Consider the following 22,963-nt stretch of genomic DNA (forward strand, 5'->3'; position numbering starts at 1 on the left):
TGAGTGTTCATCTCTGGTAGCTTTTAGAAATTCTATTTTGGTCTTGATTTTTATAAATTTGAAGTGTTCACTAGTTTTTTTTAAAAATAATAATTTATCATACTTAGGATCCTTAAATCTTAGATCCCTATCCATGGATTCTGTTTGTTCATTCGTTTTTGTCCATTCTTTCCATAATCTCCTCATGAATTTCTTTTAGATTGATAGTATCAGTTCTACATATAACTTAACATTATCTTTAACATTTCCTGTTTGTGTTCTTGTTCTTCTTTCAGGGAGACTATCTTAGGCCAGCCTTCCAGCTCATTAATAGGCTATTCAGCTGTGCTTTTTTAACATTCTTAAGCCATTCTATTTAGTGGTTTTGTTGTTGTTAATTTTATTGATCTTTTTCATTTCTAAGATTTCTAATTCCTCGTTTTAAAAACTTACCTATATTTTACTGCATGTAGTTTTTTTTTTGGTAAAATTCACATAACGTAAAATTTTCCATTAATTTCCTTAAAGTGTATGTTTCAGTGGTTTTCAGTATATTTGCAGTGTTGTGTGAGTATCATCCCCCTAAAAGAAAGCCTGCACCCATAAACAGTGTCTCCTCGTTCTCCCTTTCCCCTGCCCTTGCCAAACACTAATTTAGTTTTTGTCTCTGTGGATTTATTGAAATGTCTTCTGGACATTTCATGTAAGTGGAATCATGCAATATGTGGTCTTTTGAGTTTGGCTTTTTTAACTTAGCATAATGTTTTTAAGGTTCATCCACATTGTAGCATGTATCAGTCCTTCATTTCTTTTTGTGAGTAAATAATATTCCATTGTATTCTTTTTTTTTTTTTTGAGACGGAGTCTCTCTCTGTCGCCCAGGCTGGAGTGCAGTGGCCGGATCTCAGCTCACTGCAAGCTCCGCCTCCCAGGTTCACAGCATTCTCCTGCCTCAGCCTCCCAAGTAGTTGGGACTACAGGCGCCCGCCACCTCGCCCGGCTAGTTTTTTGTATTTTAGTAGAGACGGGGTTTCACCGTGTTAGCCAGGATGGTCTCGATCTCCTGACCTCGTGATCCGCCCGTCTCAGCCTCCCAAAGTGCTGGGATTACAGGCTTGAGCCACCGCGCCCGGCCTGAGATCTGGGTTTAAGGTGAATTCTAGAAAGGATTTGTGTTCGCTTCTGCCATAAAAAGGCATTATATACCTGACACCTCCTTAAACTGGAAGTTTTTTCCTTTCTTTTTAATCTTTTAATTATAGTAGTAATTTACCTTAGGACTTTGTGTCACACAGATAGTGTGGTTTCTAGTCCCAAGTTCAGGCTTTTGATCAGAAATCTCAGATAATACTTCTTCAGACAGGCATGTTTTCTTCTGTAGGGCAGTTTTCTGTTTGAAAGATTCATCCACTGAGAATCACCTATTTGGAAGTATACTGGTTTGAAGGTGGAGAGTGCTTTTGATCTGGCCTCTCACCTTTTATTGTCCCTACCTATGTTTCTTGTTGACTTTCCATGTTCTAAATTCACAATCCAAGCCAATGGTGAACTACACAGCTGGTGAACTATGGATGGTGGGCCAAATGCTGGCTTGTCGCCTGCTTTTGTAGTTAAGGATAATTTTTATCTTTTTTAGAGCATTGTCAAAAAAGAAGAAGAATTCTGTGTGACATAGACTGTGGCCCACAAAGCCTAAAATATTTACTCTGTGGTGTTTGACAGAAGTTTGCTATTCTTTGTCCTGAGCTATCAGGAATTGTCATATATTGCTGGTGCTAGCACTGTGTCTACTGGTAGATTAGTATTTTCTTGTGTTTCTGGCCCCCTACTATCCTGTCATCTTATCTATGCATTAAAAAGACATTTAAAAATATGTAAACATAATTTTTCTGTTTGTTGTATTGGAATGGAAGTCTAAATCTTTTATTTTCATGTAATTGATCAGTTTTCCCCTTTGTTTTATTTATGGCTTCTATTTATTTTAATCTTAAAACTTTCTTTAAATTGGTATATGGATGTAAATAGTCTCTTATTTATTTTTCCTTTTTTTTTTTAACTGAGAAAGGTAATAGCTAATTCAGCCTTAAATTTATAAGACTTTTTGTTAAATGCATTATAACTTAGATGTCTGCAAGAAAGAAGTCGATTTGTATTCTAACCTAATATTCCCATCTCACCAAATTCTCACTTATATTGTGTATGAACATTTGTTTAATGCTTTAAATTTTTTATACCAGAAATGACATTTCAGGGTTCTTTTTGCTTCTGTTTAAAGTCATTAAGGTTGTTGGATGAAGAAGAAGCAACTGATAATGATTTAAGAGCAAAATTTAAGGAACGCTGGCAAAGGACACCATCCAATGAACTGTATAAGCCTTTAAGAGCAGGTAAAAATGTTTATAAATGACCTTCATTTAAATAAATTCCCAATTTGGACCCACATTTTTGCTTGATTAAATTAGGCTCAGTTGTAAATTCATTTTTACTGAAATTGATTTTCCTCAGTTTTAGTATAAAGATTAAAAAAGTTTGCAAAAGTAATCTGCCCATTGTCAGAAGTACAGATTCTTAAGAAGGGTATAAAGTGAAAATTAAAATGATCCTCCAACTTTCATTTTCTATTCCAAGCTCTGTGCATGTTTTCTTTTATTTATTTATTTTTTTTGAGACAAGGTCTCACTCTGTCACTCAGGCTGGAGTGACATAGGTCACTCCAGGCTGCAGGATCATAGGTCATTGCAGCCCCAACCTCCAGGGTTCAAGCAGTGCTTCTACCTCAGCCTTCTGAGTAGCTGACACTATGGACACGTGCTACCACGCCTGGCTAATTTTTGTATTTTTTGCAGAGATGAGGTTTTACCATGTTGCCCTGGCTTGTCGTGAGCTCCTGGGCTGAAGTGATCCACCTGCCTCCACCTCCCAAACAGATGAGATTATAGGCTTGAATCACCATGCCTGGCCCCTGCGTATATTTTAAAAACATAAATGAGGGCATATTGCATTTATGGTTTTGTAATTTTTTTTCATTTAGTAGTGAATCCTGCCTGGGTGGTTAAACAAAAAAGAGCTTTAAGTTATTTTGAGGCCAAATTTGTGCTTCTTAAGACTTTGATTATTAAGATTTTGTGCTAGCTGAGATAAATGCTGTCTTCTTGGTGGCTACAGATTAGTTTTACTTATCTTTGTAAAAAGTTTGTATCTTATTGAGATATTTCTAAAAATAAATCTTTTTTTTTTTTTTTTTTTTTTTAAGTCACATTGCTCTTTTGAGAGAGGAGTACTTTTAAAATAAATGGACCAGGCCGGGCGTGGTGGCTCAAGCCTGTAATCCCAGCACTTTGGGAGGCCGAGATGGGCGGATCGCGAGGTCAGGAGATCGAGACCATCCTGGCTAACACGGTGAAACCCCGTCTCTACTAAAAAAAAAATAAAATAAAATAAAATAAATGGACCAATTTTTGGAGAGAATGATTTCTTCCTACATTCATGAGTTGTAGGAAAAGATTAATATTAATTAGCTTTTATTTGGCAGATAGTAACCACCAAGTAAATTTCAAGGTATAGCTATGCATTTGATTTTATAAGTGATTTTGTCATCTTTCCAAAAACGAGACTGCAAAGACTATTAGGAGCTATTTTTATTGTTAAGTGAATAGGGGTCCTTATAGAAGGGGAAGATAAGTAAAGTTGGAGACTAGAACTCAACATATAACCAGCCCATAAACGTTGCTGTTAGAATCACTTCTATGCTCTCGAAACTTTTATTTTCTCCCAGAGGGAACCAACTTCAGAACAGTTTTAGATAAAGCTGTGCAAGCAGATGGACAAGTGAAAGAATGTTACCAGTCTCATCGTGACACCATCGTGCTTCTGTGTAAGCCAGAGCCTGAGCTGAATGCTGCCATCCCTTCTGCTAATCCAGCAAAGACCATGCAGGGCAGTGAGGTAAGAAGGGCATTTTGATGTGGGTTGTCATCGGCTTAAGAAAACCACATTCAAGCCATTTTATATAAAGAACTGCCAATTTTCTTATTGTCATCTTTAAAAAAATGCAGAAATAAATTGGGGTTGTTATATTTAAAGTAGTATATAGACTGTGTAATAGATAATTATACTAATATTAACTATCCTATAATAGTAACTTCCATTTATTGAATGCCCTTTTTTGAACTAAATTTTAGATACTTCACAGGTCAACATTATTTAATTCAGGTTTTATAAAAGAGAGAACCTTGGAAGTATAGAAATTTCCTGAAATGAAAGGACTGGGTATGGCCAGATACACAAATTCTTTATTTCTTACAGTATTCTATACTCCCTTCCACCTTGTTTCACTGGGACTACCTTTGAAATGAAGATTGACAAGGTGTGCATGTTAATAAATGGATAGCACCATCATGGTATTTCTTCTGATGACAAGAAAGAGAAAGTTGAATAGTAGGGCATCTGATTTGGAAAGTCCTAAAAGAAGAGAAAGTGCAAATATAATTTAATGGCCTACCACTGGAGGTAGGGTAAGTTAGTAGAATAAGATAGAGGTCCCAAATATCTGCACAGGAAAACAAGCCAAAGGGCAAGAAATACTGCTGAAAACAGTGAATTTCCTGGCATAGTAAGTTCTGAAAAGTATTAGTTTCATTCCTTATTTGTCTTTCCGTAGAAGCATTTTATATATTTCATATATTTATTCCAAGACCTACTGGATATCTGCTCTGTGTAAGGCACTATGGTGGGTACATTGGAAAATTAACATATGAATTATACACAGGCTTTACCCTCAATTTATGATCCATTGTGGAATATTAGTCATGTACAAGGATGACTGTAATATAGGGAAGAAGTTTAAAAATGTCACAGGGAAAGTATAGGAAGTATGTTATGGGGATTTAGATGAAGTACTTAAATTTCAGTAATTTGGAGCAGTTCTCATCAGAGGCTTCTTAAGAGATTAGCGCATTATGAGAACAGAGTGGATAGGCAGAAAAAGTAAACGTGTAGGATCGGAGAAGGGCGGAGTAGTGGCTGTGTCTAGAGAGTTATCAGAAGTACAGAGGATCTGCAAACACAGCTTTTACTCCTGATTTCTCATGACAGAAGGTTTATAGACATGTTGAGAATGGCTGGAATCTGTTTATTTATTTATTCACCAAGTGTTTGAAGGCCTACTATTCCAGAACAGTGCTGAGCACCTTGGTCCCTAACATAAAGAGACAAAAAACTCCTCAGGGTTACCTTTAGTGTAGGGTAAATACACAGGTACTGGGCACCTCTCAAAGGGAAGATAAAGCTACATAGTTGAATGTGCATTGAACCTGAATCTAACAGGGGAACCCAATGGAACAAGGAATATGAGTTAGTTGCTTTGAGGACGTAGGGGAGAAAAGGGAGGTGGTCAGAAGATTAACTTGTGAAGAACAAAGAACCCGAAGAAGAAACTGCAGACCCTTGGAACAGCAATAAATTCTGGTACCTTTTTTATTTTAGAAAAAGATCTCTGTTTAGTACTCTCTTTGTATTCTTTTTGGTGTCTTGTACATGACTCAGAATTATGTGGCTTTCATCGCTTGATTCTTCAGCTTTCAGTAGAAAGGCAAAAATGGTTTGTGCTAAGCAAAATCTGCATTAGTATGCACTGATTTGTTGATATTTTATTCAGTTGTATCAGTTTTATTAATCTTAGTTGTGTTACACAGGAGAAAGGAACTTTTATAGTCAATATGAAGTAATTTTATGGAAGCTAGATTTTCTTGACAGGGAACCACAAAAATTTCAGTACTGTCTGTACATTCATTCGTCATATGCCTTTATCAAATAAGGCAAGCATCAGGTTTATCAAAGCTATTTCAGATGGTTGTCATAATAGTTGATGATACATTTTAGCCAGAATTTTTATGATAAAAACTGAGTTTTTTGATTGCTGATTAGAGTGATGCAATGTACACGTTTTATTAAAAAGTCCAAGTTTGATGGTAGGGCTGTTTTTTTCTTTTATTGTGAAGAAGCCTACTGTCTAGTTACCTATTTTCAGTCTCTTCAGGCATCTGGTTTTACGTATTGAGATACTCTGAAAAATTTTGCAGACTAGTGGTAATCTGTATTTAAAAATTTTTATAGTAAATACCTAGGATGACCACTGCTTGTGATTGGTTGCCTATGATCTACTGTGGCCTGAAGTCTAGTCTATGGTTGGCTGGCCAAGCCTTGGCCCTAGTGTATATGGGGCTGAGTCTAGCCAGAGGAAGGAACATCTGTTTTTTTGCACAAGGATGATGTTCAGTTACACTCAAAGTGTTACATCTGCTGGGAGTAATAGGGGGTGGGCAGGGGTACCTTTAAAAAAAACCCTTTACCTCCTTAGAGGTACAGCATAAAGAGAACTGTTTAAAACTGTGTGCCCTCCCAGAGGAGTGCCTTTTTTGGATTCACAGACTAGTGGAGGATCTGCAAACACAGCTTTTACTCCTGATTTCTCATGACAGAAAGTTTATAGACATACTGAGAATGGCTGGAATCTGTTTGTTTATTTACTCACCGAGTGTTTTTTGAAGGCCTACTATTCCAGAACTGTGCTGAGCACCTTGGTCCCTAACATAAAAAACTCTTCTAGGTTACCTTTAGTGTAGGGTAAATGTATCAAGTTTCTGCTTTCATTGCTATAGAGATAGTTGCTTATTTGCCTTTTCTGAAAATAAAATGACAAGGTTATAAAAGTAAAATAGAAGATTTCATTGAGGGCCTTTCTTTCTTGCTTTCTTTATTGCTTTCTTTTTTGCTTTTCTTTCTTCCTTTTCTTTCTTTCTTTCTTTTCTTCCTTTTCTTTCCTTCCTTTCTTTTCTTTCCTTCTTTCTTTTCTTTTCTTTTTTTTTGCGATGAAGTCTTACTCTGTCACCCAGGCTGGAGTGCAGTGGCGCAATCTTGGCTCACTGCAACCTCTGCCTCCTGGGTTCAAGCAATTCTCCTGCCTAACCTCCCGAGTAGCTCTTTTTCTTTTTCTTTTCTTTTCTGAGTTGGAGTCTTACTCTGTCACCTAGGCGGAGTGCAGTGGTGCAATCTTGGCTCACTGCAACCTGTGCCTCCTGGGTTCAAGCAGTTCTCCTGCCTAGCCTCCCGAGTAGCTGGGACTACAGGTGTGCACCACCATGCCCAGCTGATTTTTGTATTTTTAGTAGAGACGGGGTTTCACCATGTTGGCCAGGATGGTCTCGATCTCTTGACTTCATGATCCACCCGCCTTGGCCTCCCAAAGTCCTGGGATTACAGGCGTGAACCACCGCACCCAGCCCATTAAGGGCATTTCTTCTGTCTCATATTGTACTTGGTACTGTTAAATGCTACAGAGGGTTTTAAATCTAAAACTGGGGTCAGGAACCTGTGGCTTGTGGGCCAAATCCAGCCTGCCTCTTCTCTTTGTATGGCCTGTGAGCTAAGAATGAATTTTACATTTTTAAAAAATGTAAAACTCTACTTTCTACTTCATTTTTTAAATGGCTGAAAAAAATCAAAAGACTGTTTTAATATATGGGCTTTATATAAAATTCAGATTTCAGTGTTTGTTAATACATTTTTGTTGAAACATAGCTGCGCTCGTTCATTTACACATTGTCTTTCACTCTACAAAGCAGAGTTAAAGAGCTGCAACAGAGACTGTGGCCTACTGAGGCAAAAATATTTTCTGTTTGGTCCTTTACCAAAAAAGTTTGTAAGTTCCTGATTAAAAGACAAAGTATTGACAACCTAGGTGATGCCGTTCCTGCCGTTCTGTTTGACCTCATCTGCTGTTCTGCCTTTTGTTTACTTTGCTTGAGCCAGAGTGGCCTTTTTTTCTTTCCTTTGATCCTGCCAAGCTTTTGCCTGCCACAGGACTTTTACATTTGCGTTTCCTTCTGTGCAGGGCTTTCTTCCCATTTCCGTGGCTATTACCTCTTTTTCATTAGTCTCAGATGTCACCTCTTCTCCATCTTTGTCATTGTCTACCCACATTATTCTATTTTTGTGTATTTGTTTAATCCTCCCCTTTGCATATTTATTTAAACCTCTCTGGTGCCCAGATGAAGGTAAAGATTGTTTTTGTTAGTAGTTGTGTCTATAGCATCTAGAACGGTACCCAAAACAAAAAGTATTTGAATGATCATCACTGGCAGCCTAACTTAATAAAGGGATACATTTAATTGCAGTTGAAAGATGGCTGGAGCTGTATGTAAGAAATAAATACCCTAGGATTCTAATTATTTATATACTTTGATAACATATTAAACCTCAAATTTGAATTTATAAGAAAATGTAGGCAGTAATTTTCTTATTATCTTAGTCATTTGTGGAAGCAGTTTAATTCATTTTCTACTTCATTTACTCTGTTAAAATGAGGCCAGTGTCATATAATCTGAATTATGTTAAACTAGTATACTGCATATGAAGTGTTTTAAAAAGATGTTCATAATACAAGGGATCTCTATCTTTGTGTGGTAGTCCACAAGTTTGTTCATAAATTGGTTGTTTGAAATGGCATTTTTTTCCCATAAAGTTAGAATTATTGCATTTTTGAATATCACAGGATTTGTTAACTGTTTGGCCCTCTGTATCAGTCTGGTTAGAAAGCTTCTGTATCCATCTTGTTAGATACCATGGAAGTTGCGGTTAACTTTTCTTCCTAATCTAGGTAATGTGATTGAATACTTACTCTTTGTTAGAAGTTATGTTGAGCACTTTATATAGATTATCTCAGTCTTCACAGCAGTCCTGACATAGGTACTATTATGCCCATTTTGCAGTTGAGAACATTGGATTTTCTAAGTAGTAACCTGTCCTTGATTGCACAGTAACTAAGTCCATTATAGTCTCTAAGGGAGTATGGTCAGAGTTGAAGTGTTTTTTTTTTTTCCCATGTAATTACGTTTTTTCTATGTAATTATGTTTCACTTTGATAGACCATTAGTTCATTTGTTTCCTTATTCAAGTTTTGACTTAATCTTGTTTTTTGAGTGAGTAAATGTTCATGATTCAAAAGGTACGTGCAGAAAGCTTCATTCCTTTTCGTTCTACTTCTTTCCTGTATATTTCCTGTAAGTAACCATATTTGTTAGTTTCTGGTTTGTCCTTACTGATTTTCTTTTTGCAAGAACAACAACAAACAAAACCGCCCCAAAATTATGCATATATATGTATACATATATACATATTATATATGTGTATATTTATTTTCTGATTTTCCTTCTCTCTTACTCAAATTGCAGTATACTAGATATGCTTTTGTACCCCCTTTTTTTTTTTCATTTAATAATATATCCTGGAAGTCACTTGGAAGAAAATTTTTATTCACGTCATCTAATATCAACTTCTACTAGGTCTTCTTTAAACAGACTTTGTCATATCCACCCAGGTATGATTCTTTCTCTTCCTTCTTCCTTTTAGAGTTTCTATGGTTTGATGTTTTCTAGGAATCATGTTTCTCTTTCCACAGCCTTCTCCCCTGTACTCTCTTCTTTCTCTCACTCCCTTTCTCCTTCCCTTCCCCATTCCTTCCTCTCTTCTCCCCCTCCCCCTTCTCTTCCTTTCCCTTCCCCTTCTCTTCCTTTCACTTCCTTCCATTTTAAAATTAGGATATTTAGGAGATATGGGTATAAATGAGGCCAAAAAGGAAATTCACCTACATTTAGAAGAAACCTCAAGTCTCTGGTCTTCACAAAGGGATGTTACATTGGACATTCCTATCAAGGAGCTAACTAAGACTGTGGAAGGAAGAGTAGAATAGGAATTTTTAGAAACAGGCAGTTGGTAGGGGGATCCATGGAAATTGGAATTGCTGCTGGTAATGAGAAAGATGGGTAGAGACAGGGCTCATGATGCCCTCTTCTTCCTTTGTCTTTCCTCCAGTTTTCTTTCTATGAGCATCATTGGGGCAAGCAGAATAGGGAGATTGGGTTGATGTTTTTCGTGGTGGTCCTAGCGAAGTATGAAGAGATGAGTGAAAGGGGCAACTTGAAAGTGCTCATTAGAAGGCGCTTGAACACTATTAATATGAAGGGGTGTTTATAAATCATGTGGGTATAGGTCAGAGAGTGTCTTGACTGAATACAAGAGAGAAATCTGTTTTGTTTTTGTGTTTTGTTTTGAGACAAGGTTTCTCTCTGTCACCCAGGCTGGAGTGCAGTGGCATGATCGTGGCTCACTGCAGCCTTGATCCCCTGGGCTGAAGCAATCCTCCTGTCTCAGCCTCTGAAGTAGCTGTGACTGCAGGTGCACACCATTGTGCCCAGCTAATTTTTTTTTTTTTAAATGTAGAAATGGGGTCTCACTTTGTTGCCTAGGCTGGTCTAGAACTCCTAGGCTCAGGTGATCCTCCTGAAGTGCTGGGACTGCAGGCCCGAACCTCTACATCTGGCCTGAAACTCTTAATGATATTTGAAGAGAGGCACAAGAACCCTCTTTCCTTCTTCCTCTCCCAGTGTATAAAATAGATGTGGTATATAGGTTTATATCTGTATCTTTTTCTGTTTCTTTCTCCATCTACCATGCTTGCTTCATAACTGTCTATATTTCTATGTTCACCTCTATTTCTCTATGTCTCTCTCAGTCTCTCTAGGCAAAATAGGATATCTACTTACCTACAAAATCATACCTTCGCCTGCTTCACAGCCATGGTCGGGAGGGAGTATAGTGTAGAGTGGCTAAGAGATTGGTTTTGGAATTAGTCAGACTTAGGTCTCAAATTTCACCTCTACCCCTTAGTAGCTGTATAATTGTGTCACATAATTTTTCTGAGACTCATTATCCCTGTCTTTGGAATAGGGGTCATAAATATATATACCCCATGGGGTATTGTAAGGAATACATAAAATTGTATTTCTGAAGTGTGTAGCATGGTGCCTAACACATAAGAGTTCAGTAAATTGTAGCTGTTGCTATTGTTATTAATGCTGCTTTTGTTTTAATCTGAATCAACTGAAGGTACAATGTCTGTCTATATAAACCTGACGTTCAATTTATATTTGGCTCTCTGAGAAACCATGTCTCTCTTAGCCTGAATGAACCTTTATATATTATTTCCTTTTTGAATTTTTTTTTTTTTCAGTTAAACTAAGGTGTCTTTTTTATTGTTTAGGTTGTAAATGTCTTAAAATCCTTATTGTCAAATCTTGATGAAGTAAAGAAGGAAAGAGAGGGTCTGGAGAGTGACTTGAAATCTGTGAATTTTGACATGACAAGCAAATTTTTGACAGCTCTGGCTCAAGATGGTGTGATAAATGAAGAAGCTCTTTCTGTTACTGAACTAGATCGAGTCTATGGAGGTCTTACAACTAAAGTCCAAGAATCTCTAAAGAAACAGGAGGGACTTCTTAAAAATATTCAGGTGAAATTCATATATTTAATAAGATCTATGTTTTAAAAATTACAGAAAAGATATGTCTGGACTAAACCTATATTCAGTTAGGAAAATGACATTGGAGGATATCTGTAGTTAAGAGTAGAACTTAATACATGTATATTTTGTAAAATTAAACTTGGCACATCAGTTTTGTTTATATCTATGAAACAAAGTCATTTCTTTTTTTTTCTTTTTTTTTTTTTGAGACGAGTCTCGTTTTGTCACCTAGGCTGGAATGCAGTGGCACGATCTTGGCTCACTGCAAGCTCTGCCTCCCGGGTTCCCACCATTCTCCTGCCTCAGCCTCTGGCGCCCGCCACCATGCCTGGTTAATTTTTTGTATTTTTAGTAGAAACCGGGTTTCACCGTGTTAGCCAGGAGGGTCTGGATCTCCTGACCTCATGATCCTTACGCCTCAGCCTCCCAAAGTGCTGGGATTACAGGCGTGAGCCACCACTCCCTGCAGAAACAAAGTCATTTCTATGGCTAAAATGTTGCATATTACTTAGGAGTGCTTGATACTTCAGATATTTTTCATGGTTCCAAGTTTTTAATAGCTTTGGTTTTTTTTCCATGTAGGAGGAAAATCGAAATTAGTTGGAATTATTGATTCCTTTAATTATATGGCTAACATACATACAGACTTCAGTCATTTTTTTAAAAGATAATGCAAACTAAATATGTTGAGAATTTTGAAGTTGGTGTTCGTGTTTACAGATAGGTAGTTTGGACTAACAGAGACTTGAAATTTTGCCCTTTTAATAGTTAACGTGCAGAATTAAACATATATTTCTACTCCTAAATATTGTATCTGTATATGATATAAAATATTCCAAAAGGTAAAATAATTTTCATGTTATATTTTTTGCAAGTGTTATGTACTAATAGAAATCCATGGTCATTGGTTGTTTTGACTCCTATTGGATTTTTGAAATTTTTACTTAAGAAAGATTTAAAGCATAATGAGACTTCAAAAGAGTATACTAGGTAATTCTATTAATTTTGGATATGTATTTAATTACATACGATTTTCATAATTGGAAAAGATCAATAAAAATGTTATGAGCTATATTACTTTTATAAATAAATGTAAATACATAATCTTTCTTTTAACAAGGTCTCACATCAGGAATTTTCGAAAATGAAACAATCTAATAATGAAGCTAACTTAAGAGAAGAAGTTTTGAAGAATTTAGCTACTGCATATGACAACTTTGTTGAACTTGTAGCTAATTTGAAGGAGGGCACAAAGGTATGAAGTATATGCAAAAGGAATCATAGCTGGCAAGTACAGATGTGAACGTATAGTTTGGAAGTTAAATGGTATTTCCAGTTGAACCAAATTACTCTTTGCTTGGAATTTTAGCTTTAATGCTATTGCCTCTGCGAAGTTTGTTATAGGAGGGAGAAAGCTTAATGAAGGTGGCAACATTTCATGGGATTGCATATTTCAACTGGCAGAAAAGGGGTATAAATATTCGAGGTAGCAGGAATTAGCAGAGATGTCAGTGACACCTTTTTAAGGGATAGGAAGTTGACTAATTTGATGAATTTTGAGAGGACAGGAGTATTGACTCATTTGGGGACTGATTTGTGATGGAAAAGGTGGGGGGCATGACTTTTATATTCTGTGTGGTGGTTTGCTGAGGACAGGCTTGTGGCCTACCCAAGCGTCAAGAGGGCTTGCTAAATGCGTAAGTACTTTCTTGTCTTGTCCTTTAAAAAGTTTGGGGAATTTGCTTATATTTCTTTTTACCAATTACTTTGTTTTTGAGGGAGCAGTGACTTTCACGTTTTTTCAGATGCATAATTCCTTTTGGTACTTAACTTCATAATACTCACTGAATAAAGTTACCTCGATACAAATACAGTAGGTAAAATGTAAAACCCTCTGAAGAAAGGGTGAAAATACTGCAAAGCCTTCCAAATAGGATAGTAAAATGCCGTTTTAATTTGGTTTAAAATGCTTTGTTTAAATAGGTAAGCTGAGAAAACCCTCCAGAGAGCCTTTAGAAATTCTTTTAAGGGTTTCTGAAGTGTGCTTGCATTTCTGTAGTGAATATGAAAACCTAATCCTTCCACTTAAATAGGTTTAATGTTATTAAGTAATTGACTTTAGGAATTAGGAAGATTTTCATGATCATGAAACTTTTAACTTGTTACATTTTTGATGATAATGTTCTGTAAAAATGATTTTATTTTTATTTAGAAATCTTGGATCACATTTAATATTAAGTTGTTGGGCCTAGTAAATTGTATGAATGTATCTCATGCAGATTTCAGTTCTTCGGCTTTAACTCTCATTGACAAATTAGCTTTAGATCACATTACTCTCTGGATTAAAAAATTGTTCTTGTTCATGACTTGTATTTGTTCTTTGCTTATAGTTTTACAATGAGTTGACTGAAATCCTGGTCAGGTTCCAGAACAAATGCAGTGATATAGTTTTTGCGCGGAAGACAGAAAGAGATGAACTCTTAAAGTAAGTCTGTTTTGTGTATCAAATTGTACTTAAAGAATTTTATTTTAAAAAATCATGTAGAGACTTTTGGTGTGAATTTGGTAATATGAGATAGCAATTTCCCTCCTTTTTCTCCCGGAAGAAGGAACTAGATCGAGTATTTTACAAAGCAACAAGCAAACAGCTGCACAATCTGGGAATGAAAGGATGAAAAGAAGCAGAAACTCTAGATACAGGAAGTACAGTGAGGTCACAGAAATGATAAAACAGTTCAGGTGGCAGATCTCAGGAAGTGCCAGTAAATAGAAGCAATTTATTTTGAAGTAGCAAATAGGTTCTTTACATAAAACTACAGCTATAGAACATGGAGGAGACAGCGTGAATAGCTCAGAGAATACCAGCAAAATCACTTTCAGGAGGAGGCTGCCGAGAGAGCAGGGCCAGTTAACATACAACTCATTTTCTGCTGAGTAATCAATACAGAGTAGCACAGTGCTGATAAAAGGTAAAAAACATTAACAAAATTTAATGAAACTTCATAGATGAAGAACATTTACCAAAATAATATTGCCACAGAATAGATGAAAATTATGAGCAAACATCTGACCATGAACTAAACAAAAACAACAACAACAACAACAACAACAGATGTAAGAAGGCCGTCATTCTAAGGCCAGGGTCCCCAGTCCTGGGGCCATGGACTGGTACTGGTTCGTGACCTGTTAGGAACTGGGCTGCACAGCAGGAGGTGGGTGGCAGGCAGGCAGGTGGCTGGGCGAATATTATTGCTTGAGCCCCACCTCCTGTCAGATCAGCCATCATAGCATTAGATTCTCATAGGAGCGCAAACACTATTGCGAACTGCCCATGTAAGGGATCTAGGTTGTGTGCTCCTTATGAGACTCTGACTAATGCCTGATGATCTGAGGTGGGACAGTTTCATCCTGAAATCATCTCCCGCTCCCCTGTGGAAAAATTGTCTTCCACGAAACTGGTCCCTGGTGCCAAAAAGGTTGGAGACTGTGAGCACTCTAAGGAACACTTTGAGCAGAAATGCCAGAACTGCAGGAATTTCTGGTAAGAAAACAGGAAGTGATAAGATGTGAGGTGTCAGAATTCAGGAAAGAAGTAGAAGGGAAGAATAAAACTGTCATGAAATGGGAAGGAGCACAAAAGGCGAATAAATGCTGAAGAACACACAGGAACGCAGAGTAGAAATTAGGGAATTAAAATGAAATCAAAGTCAAGAAAGAATTACAAAGGATTAGAGAGAAGATGGGCACAGAAGACCTAATATATGCAAAATTGAATTTCTCTCAAAGAAGAAAAACCAGACAGAACAGTTATTTAACGTTCTCTAAACAGAACACTTATTTAATGATACTCAAGAACATTTTCTTGAAGTAAGTGAAGGGAAAAATGATCAAGAATTGTCAGCTTCGAGCCATGTAAATTATTGGCCTTAAAAGATAATGGCAGAATCCTTTAGCAGTCAGGCAAAACAATCAAGTCAATTTATAAAAAGGCAAAAAAAATTAGGTTGAAAGCTCTGTATGCTAGAAGAGAGTGGAGTGATTGTTTTAATCTCAAGGATAGTAAATATGAGTTAAAGATTTTATATCATATAGTAAATACAAGCTAAAGATTTTATATCCAAACTGTACTTTGGGTACATAAAAGACCATCGTAAATAAAGAAATAAACATATGCATTCAACATACTTTTGATTAAAACTGTCAGCAGCTTTTCATTTGGAATTAGACAAGTTGATCCCAAAGTTTGTATTCATTAGTAATAAATATAAAGAGCTGAAAGAGTCTTATACTGATGACCCTTTCAGGCAACTAGATCTTTATTCATGTCTCTGTTCATATTCATGAACAGAGAACATGTTTGTGTTCATTCACCTCTCTGCTCATGTTTATGAGAGAAGTTACCATTTTCTTCTAAGAAAGAGCAGGTCAGTTGCTTCTAGAATATTTCTACTAAACCTCTAAAAAGCAAATAAATAGAATGTTTTAAAAATTTTCTAAATGTTTAAAAAAAAGGTTTTTTTTTTTTTTAGACGGAGTTTTGCTCTGTCACCCAGGCTGGAGTGCAATCATGCAATCTTGTCTCACTGCAACCTCCGCCTCCTGGATTCAAGCAATTCTCCTGCCTCAGCTTCCCGAGTAGCTGGCATTACAGGTGTGCACCACCACGCCTGGCTAATTTTTGTATTTTTAGTAGAGACAGTGTTTCACCATGTTGGCCAGGCTGGTCTTGAACTCCTGACCTCAGGTGATCGGGATTACAGATGTGAGCCACCCCCACAGCCTAAAAAAAGATGAGTATTCTCCATATGAGTCTTAATGATAAAAAATCTAACAAAAATTAATACAAAACAGTCTACAGACCAGTTTCAATTATGAATATGGATGCAAAAGTCCTAAATAAAGTATTTGCCAGTAATAGTCACCAGGATGTTAAAAAAGATTTATCGACCAAGGGGAGGGGGGCGTTTGTTCCAGTATTCAGTATTCAGTGTTTTCATATTAAAGGAAGGATCACTGGTTTGTTTTAATAGATGAGGCAGAAGCATTTGAGAAAATGAGTGTTCTGATACTCAGTAAAATAAGAATAGATAGAAGATAGATGCTTCCATAACATGAAAATATATATATGTATGTGTGTGTATATATTTCTGCCCAAAACTCAGTATAGTGATTAATGGAGAAGCACTATAAAGAGTTCCCTCTCAAGTCAAGAACAGAAAACAAATGCCACTATCAGCACTATTTTTAAATACTGTACTGCAGTACCAGCCAAGGCAATCACATGAGAGAGAAATTAAAAAATTGGAAAGGAAGAAGTAAAACTAGCACTATTTACAGACATGATTGTACAAGTACTTGAAAACCCAAGAAAACCCCAAAACTCTGCAAATAATAAAATAATTATTACTGAAGTTGTTGATCAGAAATATAATTTGTAGAAATCAGTGACTTTCATGTAAATAAACCTATAGAAGATAAGATGGAGGAAGAGACCTGCTTAAAATAGCAACAAAAAAGATAAAATATAAGTTTATAATATTTGAGATCTATGTGAAGAAAACACTATTTCAAGGACACAAAAGAAGAGCAAGTTAAAAAACATGTTCTTGGATAGGATGACTCAACTTTATAAAGATGTCAATTCTAAGTTAACTTATGCATCAACCGGGTGTGATGGCATGCACTTCTAGTCCCAGCTACTTGGGAGATTGAAGTGGGAGGATGGTTTGAGCCCTAGAGTTCTAGGTTGTAGTGCGCTATGATCGTACCTGTAAATAGCCACTGTACTCCAGTCTGGGCAACAGTGAGACCCTATCTCTAATGACAAACATAAATAAAGAAATAAACATATGCATTCAACATACTTTTGATTAAAAATGTCAGCAGCTTTTCATTTGGAATTAGACAAGTTGATCCTAAAGTTCAAGTAGAAAAGGAAACAAGGTCAGCCAGGAAAATAGTAAAAAGAATAGTGAAGGGATACTAGTTCTACCAGATATTAAGGTATATAATACCGTCTTTAATTAAAACACAGTGGTGCTGGTACATGATTAGACAAAGACAGAATAGAAAATAGAAATAGATTCAAATACATATGTGAATTTAGTGTAAAAGATCTTCAACCAACCAGAAGAGGTTGTGGACAACTGCCCAGCCATTTAGAAAATAAAAGTTATCTTTATACCAAAGTAAGTTGTGAGTGGACCATACTTGAAATTTGTAAATGATATGTAAGGTGTAAAATAGAATGGAGAATTCCTTAATAAAGCTGGGATGGGCAGCATCTAATAACTCCTACTTAAATTCCAGAAGGTATTAAAAAAAAGAAAAGAATAAGTTCCTCACAGAAATATGGTAAACAGAGTCAAATTGGGAATCCAATATTTGAAACTTATTCACAGGCAAAAGGCTAATTTACTTTATTTAGAAAAGAACTCCTAGAAATCAATGAGAAGAAAACTCAATAGAAAACTGAGGAAAAGACGCAAACAGAATTTTGCAGATAAGGAAATATAAATGGCTCTTAAATAAATGAAATAAAACAAAAGAATGCCCTCATTCATTATAAAATACAAATTAAAATTAGTCTGAAATAATATTTTTCAGATTGGCAAGAATCCAAAAGTTTGATAAAATGCTTTGTTGTCACATGTTGGAGAAATAGATTTTATATATTGCCATGAGAATACACAATGGTGTAATCCTTGTGTTGGGCAGTTTAGCTGTAAAGAGTAAGACTACTAACGCAAACATCCTTTAATCCAGCTGTTTGGGGAATCTATTCTGAGGATATGTTAGAATATGCTAGAAATGACATATTTATGAGCTTATTCATTTCTGCATTGCAAATAGCAGTAAAAAAGTAGAAACAAATAAAGTGACCAGGGCTGCTGAAATAAAGCTATACTTGTATAGTGAAATGCTGTGCAGCTATTTTAAAAAACAGGATGTTTTCAATTTACTGATATGGAAAGATCTTCAAGATAGGTACGGTAAAAAGACGCAGAACAGTGTATAGAGTATGCTTTGTGTAAAAAGGAAGAAAATAATAAACATAGAAATTGACTTGTTTATGCACAAAGAAGCTCTGGATATTCTAAGGAAGAAAGATTGGAATATTGTCATTTTAAATATTTTATAATTCATATATCTAATTTAAAAATCAGGTTTGTTGCTATTTGTGTGTATATTTATTATATACACTTGTCAAATATTTTCAGCTCAGTGATGGAAAGGTGAATGAAAGATGGAAAAGTAGGCCATATAATAATATTAGCTTTTGAATATCTGAGAGTTTATTTTGTTAGTCATTGTTAATACTCAAGGCCAAAATACTTTGAAATCTGTTATACTGGAAAAGTATACATAAGTGTATATCTTGTTGAATGTTCACAAACTGAGTACACCCAGGCAACCAGCACTTAGATCAGTACACAGAAAATTCTCAGCACCCTAAACGCATTGTTAATGCATCCACCCAGTCAGTCTTTCTTTATCTTTCTCTTCCAGGGCAACCACTATCCTAACTTGTGAGAGAACATAGATTACTTTCTCCTGTTGTTGCATTGCATATAAATAGAATCAAATATTATGTACTCTTTCTTCTATGACTGGCTTTTATTCTACATTATATTTGTGAGATTCATCAGTATAAGTTGTTTGTATTTGTAGATCTTTTATTCTCAATTCTGTATATATTTTATGTGAATATACAAGTTATTCTGTTGAATATTTTGAGTAGTTGCTGGTTTTGAGCTTTTATAAATAGTGCTGGCATGAATGTTGTAAATCACTGCTGTCCAATATTGCTGGTAGCAGTAAAAATATAGAAACAAGTCAAATGTCTGGTTCTGGTTAATTAAATAAAACTATATCTATATGGTGAAGTACTATGCAGTGACATATGCAATGGAAAATGTAAAATTTTTAGTAGCCATAGTTAAAAAACAGGTGAAATTAATTTCAGTATTTCATTTAACCCAGTATATCCAAAGTATTATCATTTTAACATATAATCAGTGTAAAATTATAAATGAGAGATAGTTTACTGTTTTTCATACTAAGTCTTAGAAATCTAATGTGTGTGTGTGTGTTTTTTTTTTTTGGGGGGGTGAGATAGAGTCTTGCTCTGTTGCTTAGGCTGGAGTGCAGTGGTATGACCTCGGCTCACTGCAACCTCCGCCTCCTGGGTTCAAGCAGTTCTCTGTCTCAGCCTCCCGAGTAGCTGGGTTTACAAGCACCCACCACCAAGCCCGGCTAATTTTTGTATTTTTAGTAGAGATGAGGTTTCACCATCTTGGCCAGGCTGATCTTGAACTCGTGACCTTGTGATCCACCTGCCTTGGCCTCCCAAAGTGCTGGGATTACAGGCATGAGCCACCGTGCCCAGTTTAATGTGTATTTTATACTTACAACACATCTCAATTCAGACTAGCCACATTTCAGATGTTTGATAGCTATATGTGGCTAGTGGTTACTGTATTAGACAGTACATGCTTTTGGTGAGCATGTTATATGCAGTGCTGTTGGGTATATATCTAGGTCAAAGGGTATGTGTATGCTTAGTTGATATTTCAAATAGTTTTCCAACACGATTGTACTAACTTATATTCCTCCTAGCAATATATGAGAGTTCTGGTTGCTCCACATTTTTGCCCTTAGCTATTCTGCTGGGTTTGTAGTATTATCTCTCATTGTATGAGTTTAATTTTCATTTTCCTGATGACTAATATGTCCTTTTTTTATGCTTATTAGCTGGAGGCTTTGCTTTTTAATTTCTGTTTTCATTGAAATCTTTCATCAGAAATTTAAAGAGTTTAAGAAGAATGAGTGTTTTACTCTGAGCTTTACTTTCTTTTTACTAATGGTTTGAAAACCATTGTCAGATTGTTGGGCATAGGAATACTGGTGGCATTTTATTTTATATCTTTTTGCTCTTTTACATTATTGGTTTTATTTAATAGCATTGATTTATATCTTTTGTAAGTGACTAGGAAACTATCATTTGCCCTATAAGTGTGTTATTTACTGCAACTATCTCTAGAGTTCATCAAAGGAAAAAAGGTATTGTGTTAAAGCTTTATAATATATGTATGTATTTTAGATATTTCCAAATCTGACCTTTTAGAATTTTGATATTAAAAACTTATTAATAAACAATAAGCAGTTATTTACTTGTATTAAGAAGTGTTTTTTTTTTTTTTTTTTTGATGAATGTATACTAGTTTTCTTTATGTCTGGAGTGATTGGGGCCCTTCTTGAGAGGGAAGTTGGGATGCGGACAATGTGGGGCTTTGCTGTTATTTGTTAAATCAGGGCAAAAGGTACTGTCTCAGACATTTTGGGACACGTCATATTTACTTCTCTGTGTACATTAATCAGTGCAGTGAAAAGATGATTGACGTCATGTATTACATGGAGTGCATTTTACCTTAGGTATTGTTTAGTGTGATTTTGGGATGAATTTCAAATTGCTGTTAGAGGAGACAAAATTTTCTAATTTTTAGTACTAAATTGTAAGAGTATTTTCAGCAATATGTCTTTCATGAGTTTACCTTAGTGACAGGTCATGTGTTATCTTTTAACATAAAATATCTCAATGCCACATTTCTTTGAATATCTTCAGAAAGTTTTTATCTAGAAATTTGCATAATGGTTTGCATAAAAGGTTAGCTTTTTCACCTGTTTTATTTTGTATAAACACTGATAAAGTGATTAAAACACTGGCTACATAACTATGAGTCATTGTAGTTTTCTGATAACTTTTAGATAGATGATGTTAGGAGTTTTTTAAATCCAGGGACTACCTTTTATTAGAGGGTGGGCAGTCTTTCAGGATTACGTGCCCAGTTGGACGTGTTTCTTACTCTAGCTGTAACTGTGATTTCTGAAAATGTTTACTTTTTTCCCCTAGTCTTCAGAAATAGAAAAAAGATACAACGTCATTTTATTGAACAGTAGGAAGAAAGAGGATTTAGATTCTAGTCAAGAATAGAAATGTAGTATATTTTATTTTTTTCAGTTTTTGTTATATTGATAAATAATTGTACATATTATGGGGTACATGTGATACTTTGATCATGAATACAATGTGTAATAATCAAATCAGGGTAATTAGGATATTCACATATTTGTGGGGCACATGATATTTTGATACATGAATACAATGTATAATAATCAAATCGGGGTAATTAGGATATTCATCATCTCAAACATTTACCGTTTCTTTGTGTTGGGAACATTCCAAATCTTCTAGCTATTTTGAAATACGCAATAAACTATCATTAACTATCATCACCCTATGGTGCTGTTAAACACTAGAACTTATTTATTCTATCTGACTGTATTTTTGTACCCATTATCCAGCCTCTCTTCATCCCCACCCCCTACTCTTCCTTGACTCTAGTAACCATCATTCTACTCTCTATCTCCTTGTTTTTAGCTCACACATACGAATGAGAACATGTCTGTGCCTGGCTTATTTCGCTTAACGTAATGTCCTCCAGTTCCATCCATGTTGCTGCAAATGACAGAATTTCATTTTTTTATGGCTGAATAATATTCCGTTGCATATATATACTATACTTTTTCCATTTATCTGCTGGTGGACACTTAGGTTGCATTCATATCTTGAGTGTTGGAAGTGCTGCAACAGACAGGGGAATATAGGTATCTCTTCAGTATATGGATATCCTTTCTTTTGGATATATACCCAGCAGTGGGATTGCTGGATCATATGGTAGATCTAGTTTTAGTTTTTTGAGGGACCTCCATACTGTTTTCCATAGTCGCTGTACTAATTTGAAATGCAGTATATTTTAAAATACCATCATTGTTTGGAATCTGTTTTCTATGTTTCATGTATGAAGAAAAGAAAAGCTGGTATTTTATGTATGTTCATTGTTTTCTATCATGTTAATTTTTAACACTTTGTCTTTGATAAGGGACTTGCAACAAAGCATTGCCAGAGAACCTAGTGCTCCTTCAATTCCTACACCTGCATATCAGTCCTCGCCAGCAGGAGGACATGCACCAACTCCTCCAACTCCAGCGCCAAGAACCATGCCGGTTAGTAGGCAAATAAATATTTTAAACAGAGGTTTTACATTAGTGATGATTACTTGTTTTAATGGATAAAACATGGTTTACATAGGAAGGATCTAGTGGTTACCACCTGCATCAGGTAACCAACTTCCTGATATTTTGCGATATGTAAAACACAGCATCATTCAAGAATTCTTAACCAAAAAAATGCTTAACCTGAATCTAATCAAGCCCTTAAACAAACTTTCTGTTTACAGCAAATAAAACAAATGATAAAATGAGAAGTTAAATTATGCCCTTAGGAAACAGTTGGACAAATCTGTCACATGGGACATTTATATGAAATAATTGAGTTGATCTTTTCTAAAAGTGAGTGTCATAGGTTTTAAAAAAAAAAAGGCATATTCTAGATGAAAAGAGATGAAAGTTTCCTTATAATCAAATACAATATATGAACTTTGAGTTGATTTTGGTTTATAAAAATAGCTATATGAGCTTTTTTGTGTTAATTAGGGAAAATTGAATTTGGAGTGGATATTTGATGACATTGGGGAATAGCATTATTTTTTTAAGGATGAAAAT

At 35.6% G+C, this 22,963-nt stretch overlaps 1 protein-coding gene across 2 annotated transcripts in view; it reads left to right on the forward strand.

The window, feature by feature from the left end:
• The window catches only part of PDCD6IP (programmed cell death 6 interacting protein), a 74,652-nt gene that overhangs the window by 46,663 nt on the left and 5,026 nt on the right, over positions 1 to 22,963 (forward strand). For both annotated transcript variants that reach the window (XM_023214686.3, XM_023214687.3), the window contains exons 11-16: positions 2,255 to 2,366; positions 3,755 to 3,924; positions 11,078 to 11,326; positions 12,459 to 12,593; positions 13,729 to 13,823; positions 22,282 to 22,405. In XM_023214686.3, the coding sequence (XP_023070454.1) occupies positions 2,255 to 2,366; positions 3,755 to 3,924; positions 11,078 to 11,326; positions 12,459 to 12,593; positions 13,729 to 13,823; positions 22,282 to 22,405 (885 nt within the window). The remainder of the gene's footprint in view (positions 1 to 2,254; positions 2,367 to 3,754; positions 3,925 to 11,077; positions 11,327 to 12,458; positions 12,594 to 13,728; positions 13,824 to 22,281; positions 22,406 to 22,963) is intronic.

Source organism: Piliocolobus tephrosceles, chromosome 2 (assembly GCF_002776525.5).
Source record: "Piliocolobus tephrosceles isolate RC106 chromosome 2, ASM277652v3, whole genome shotgun sequence".
In the NCBI taxonomy this organism is placed as follows: Eukaryota; Metazoa; Chordata; class Mammalia; order Primates; family Cercopithecidae; genus Piliocolobus; species Piliocolobus tephrosceles.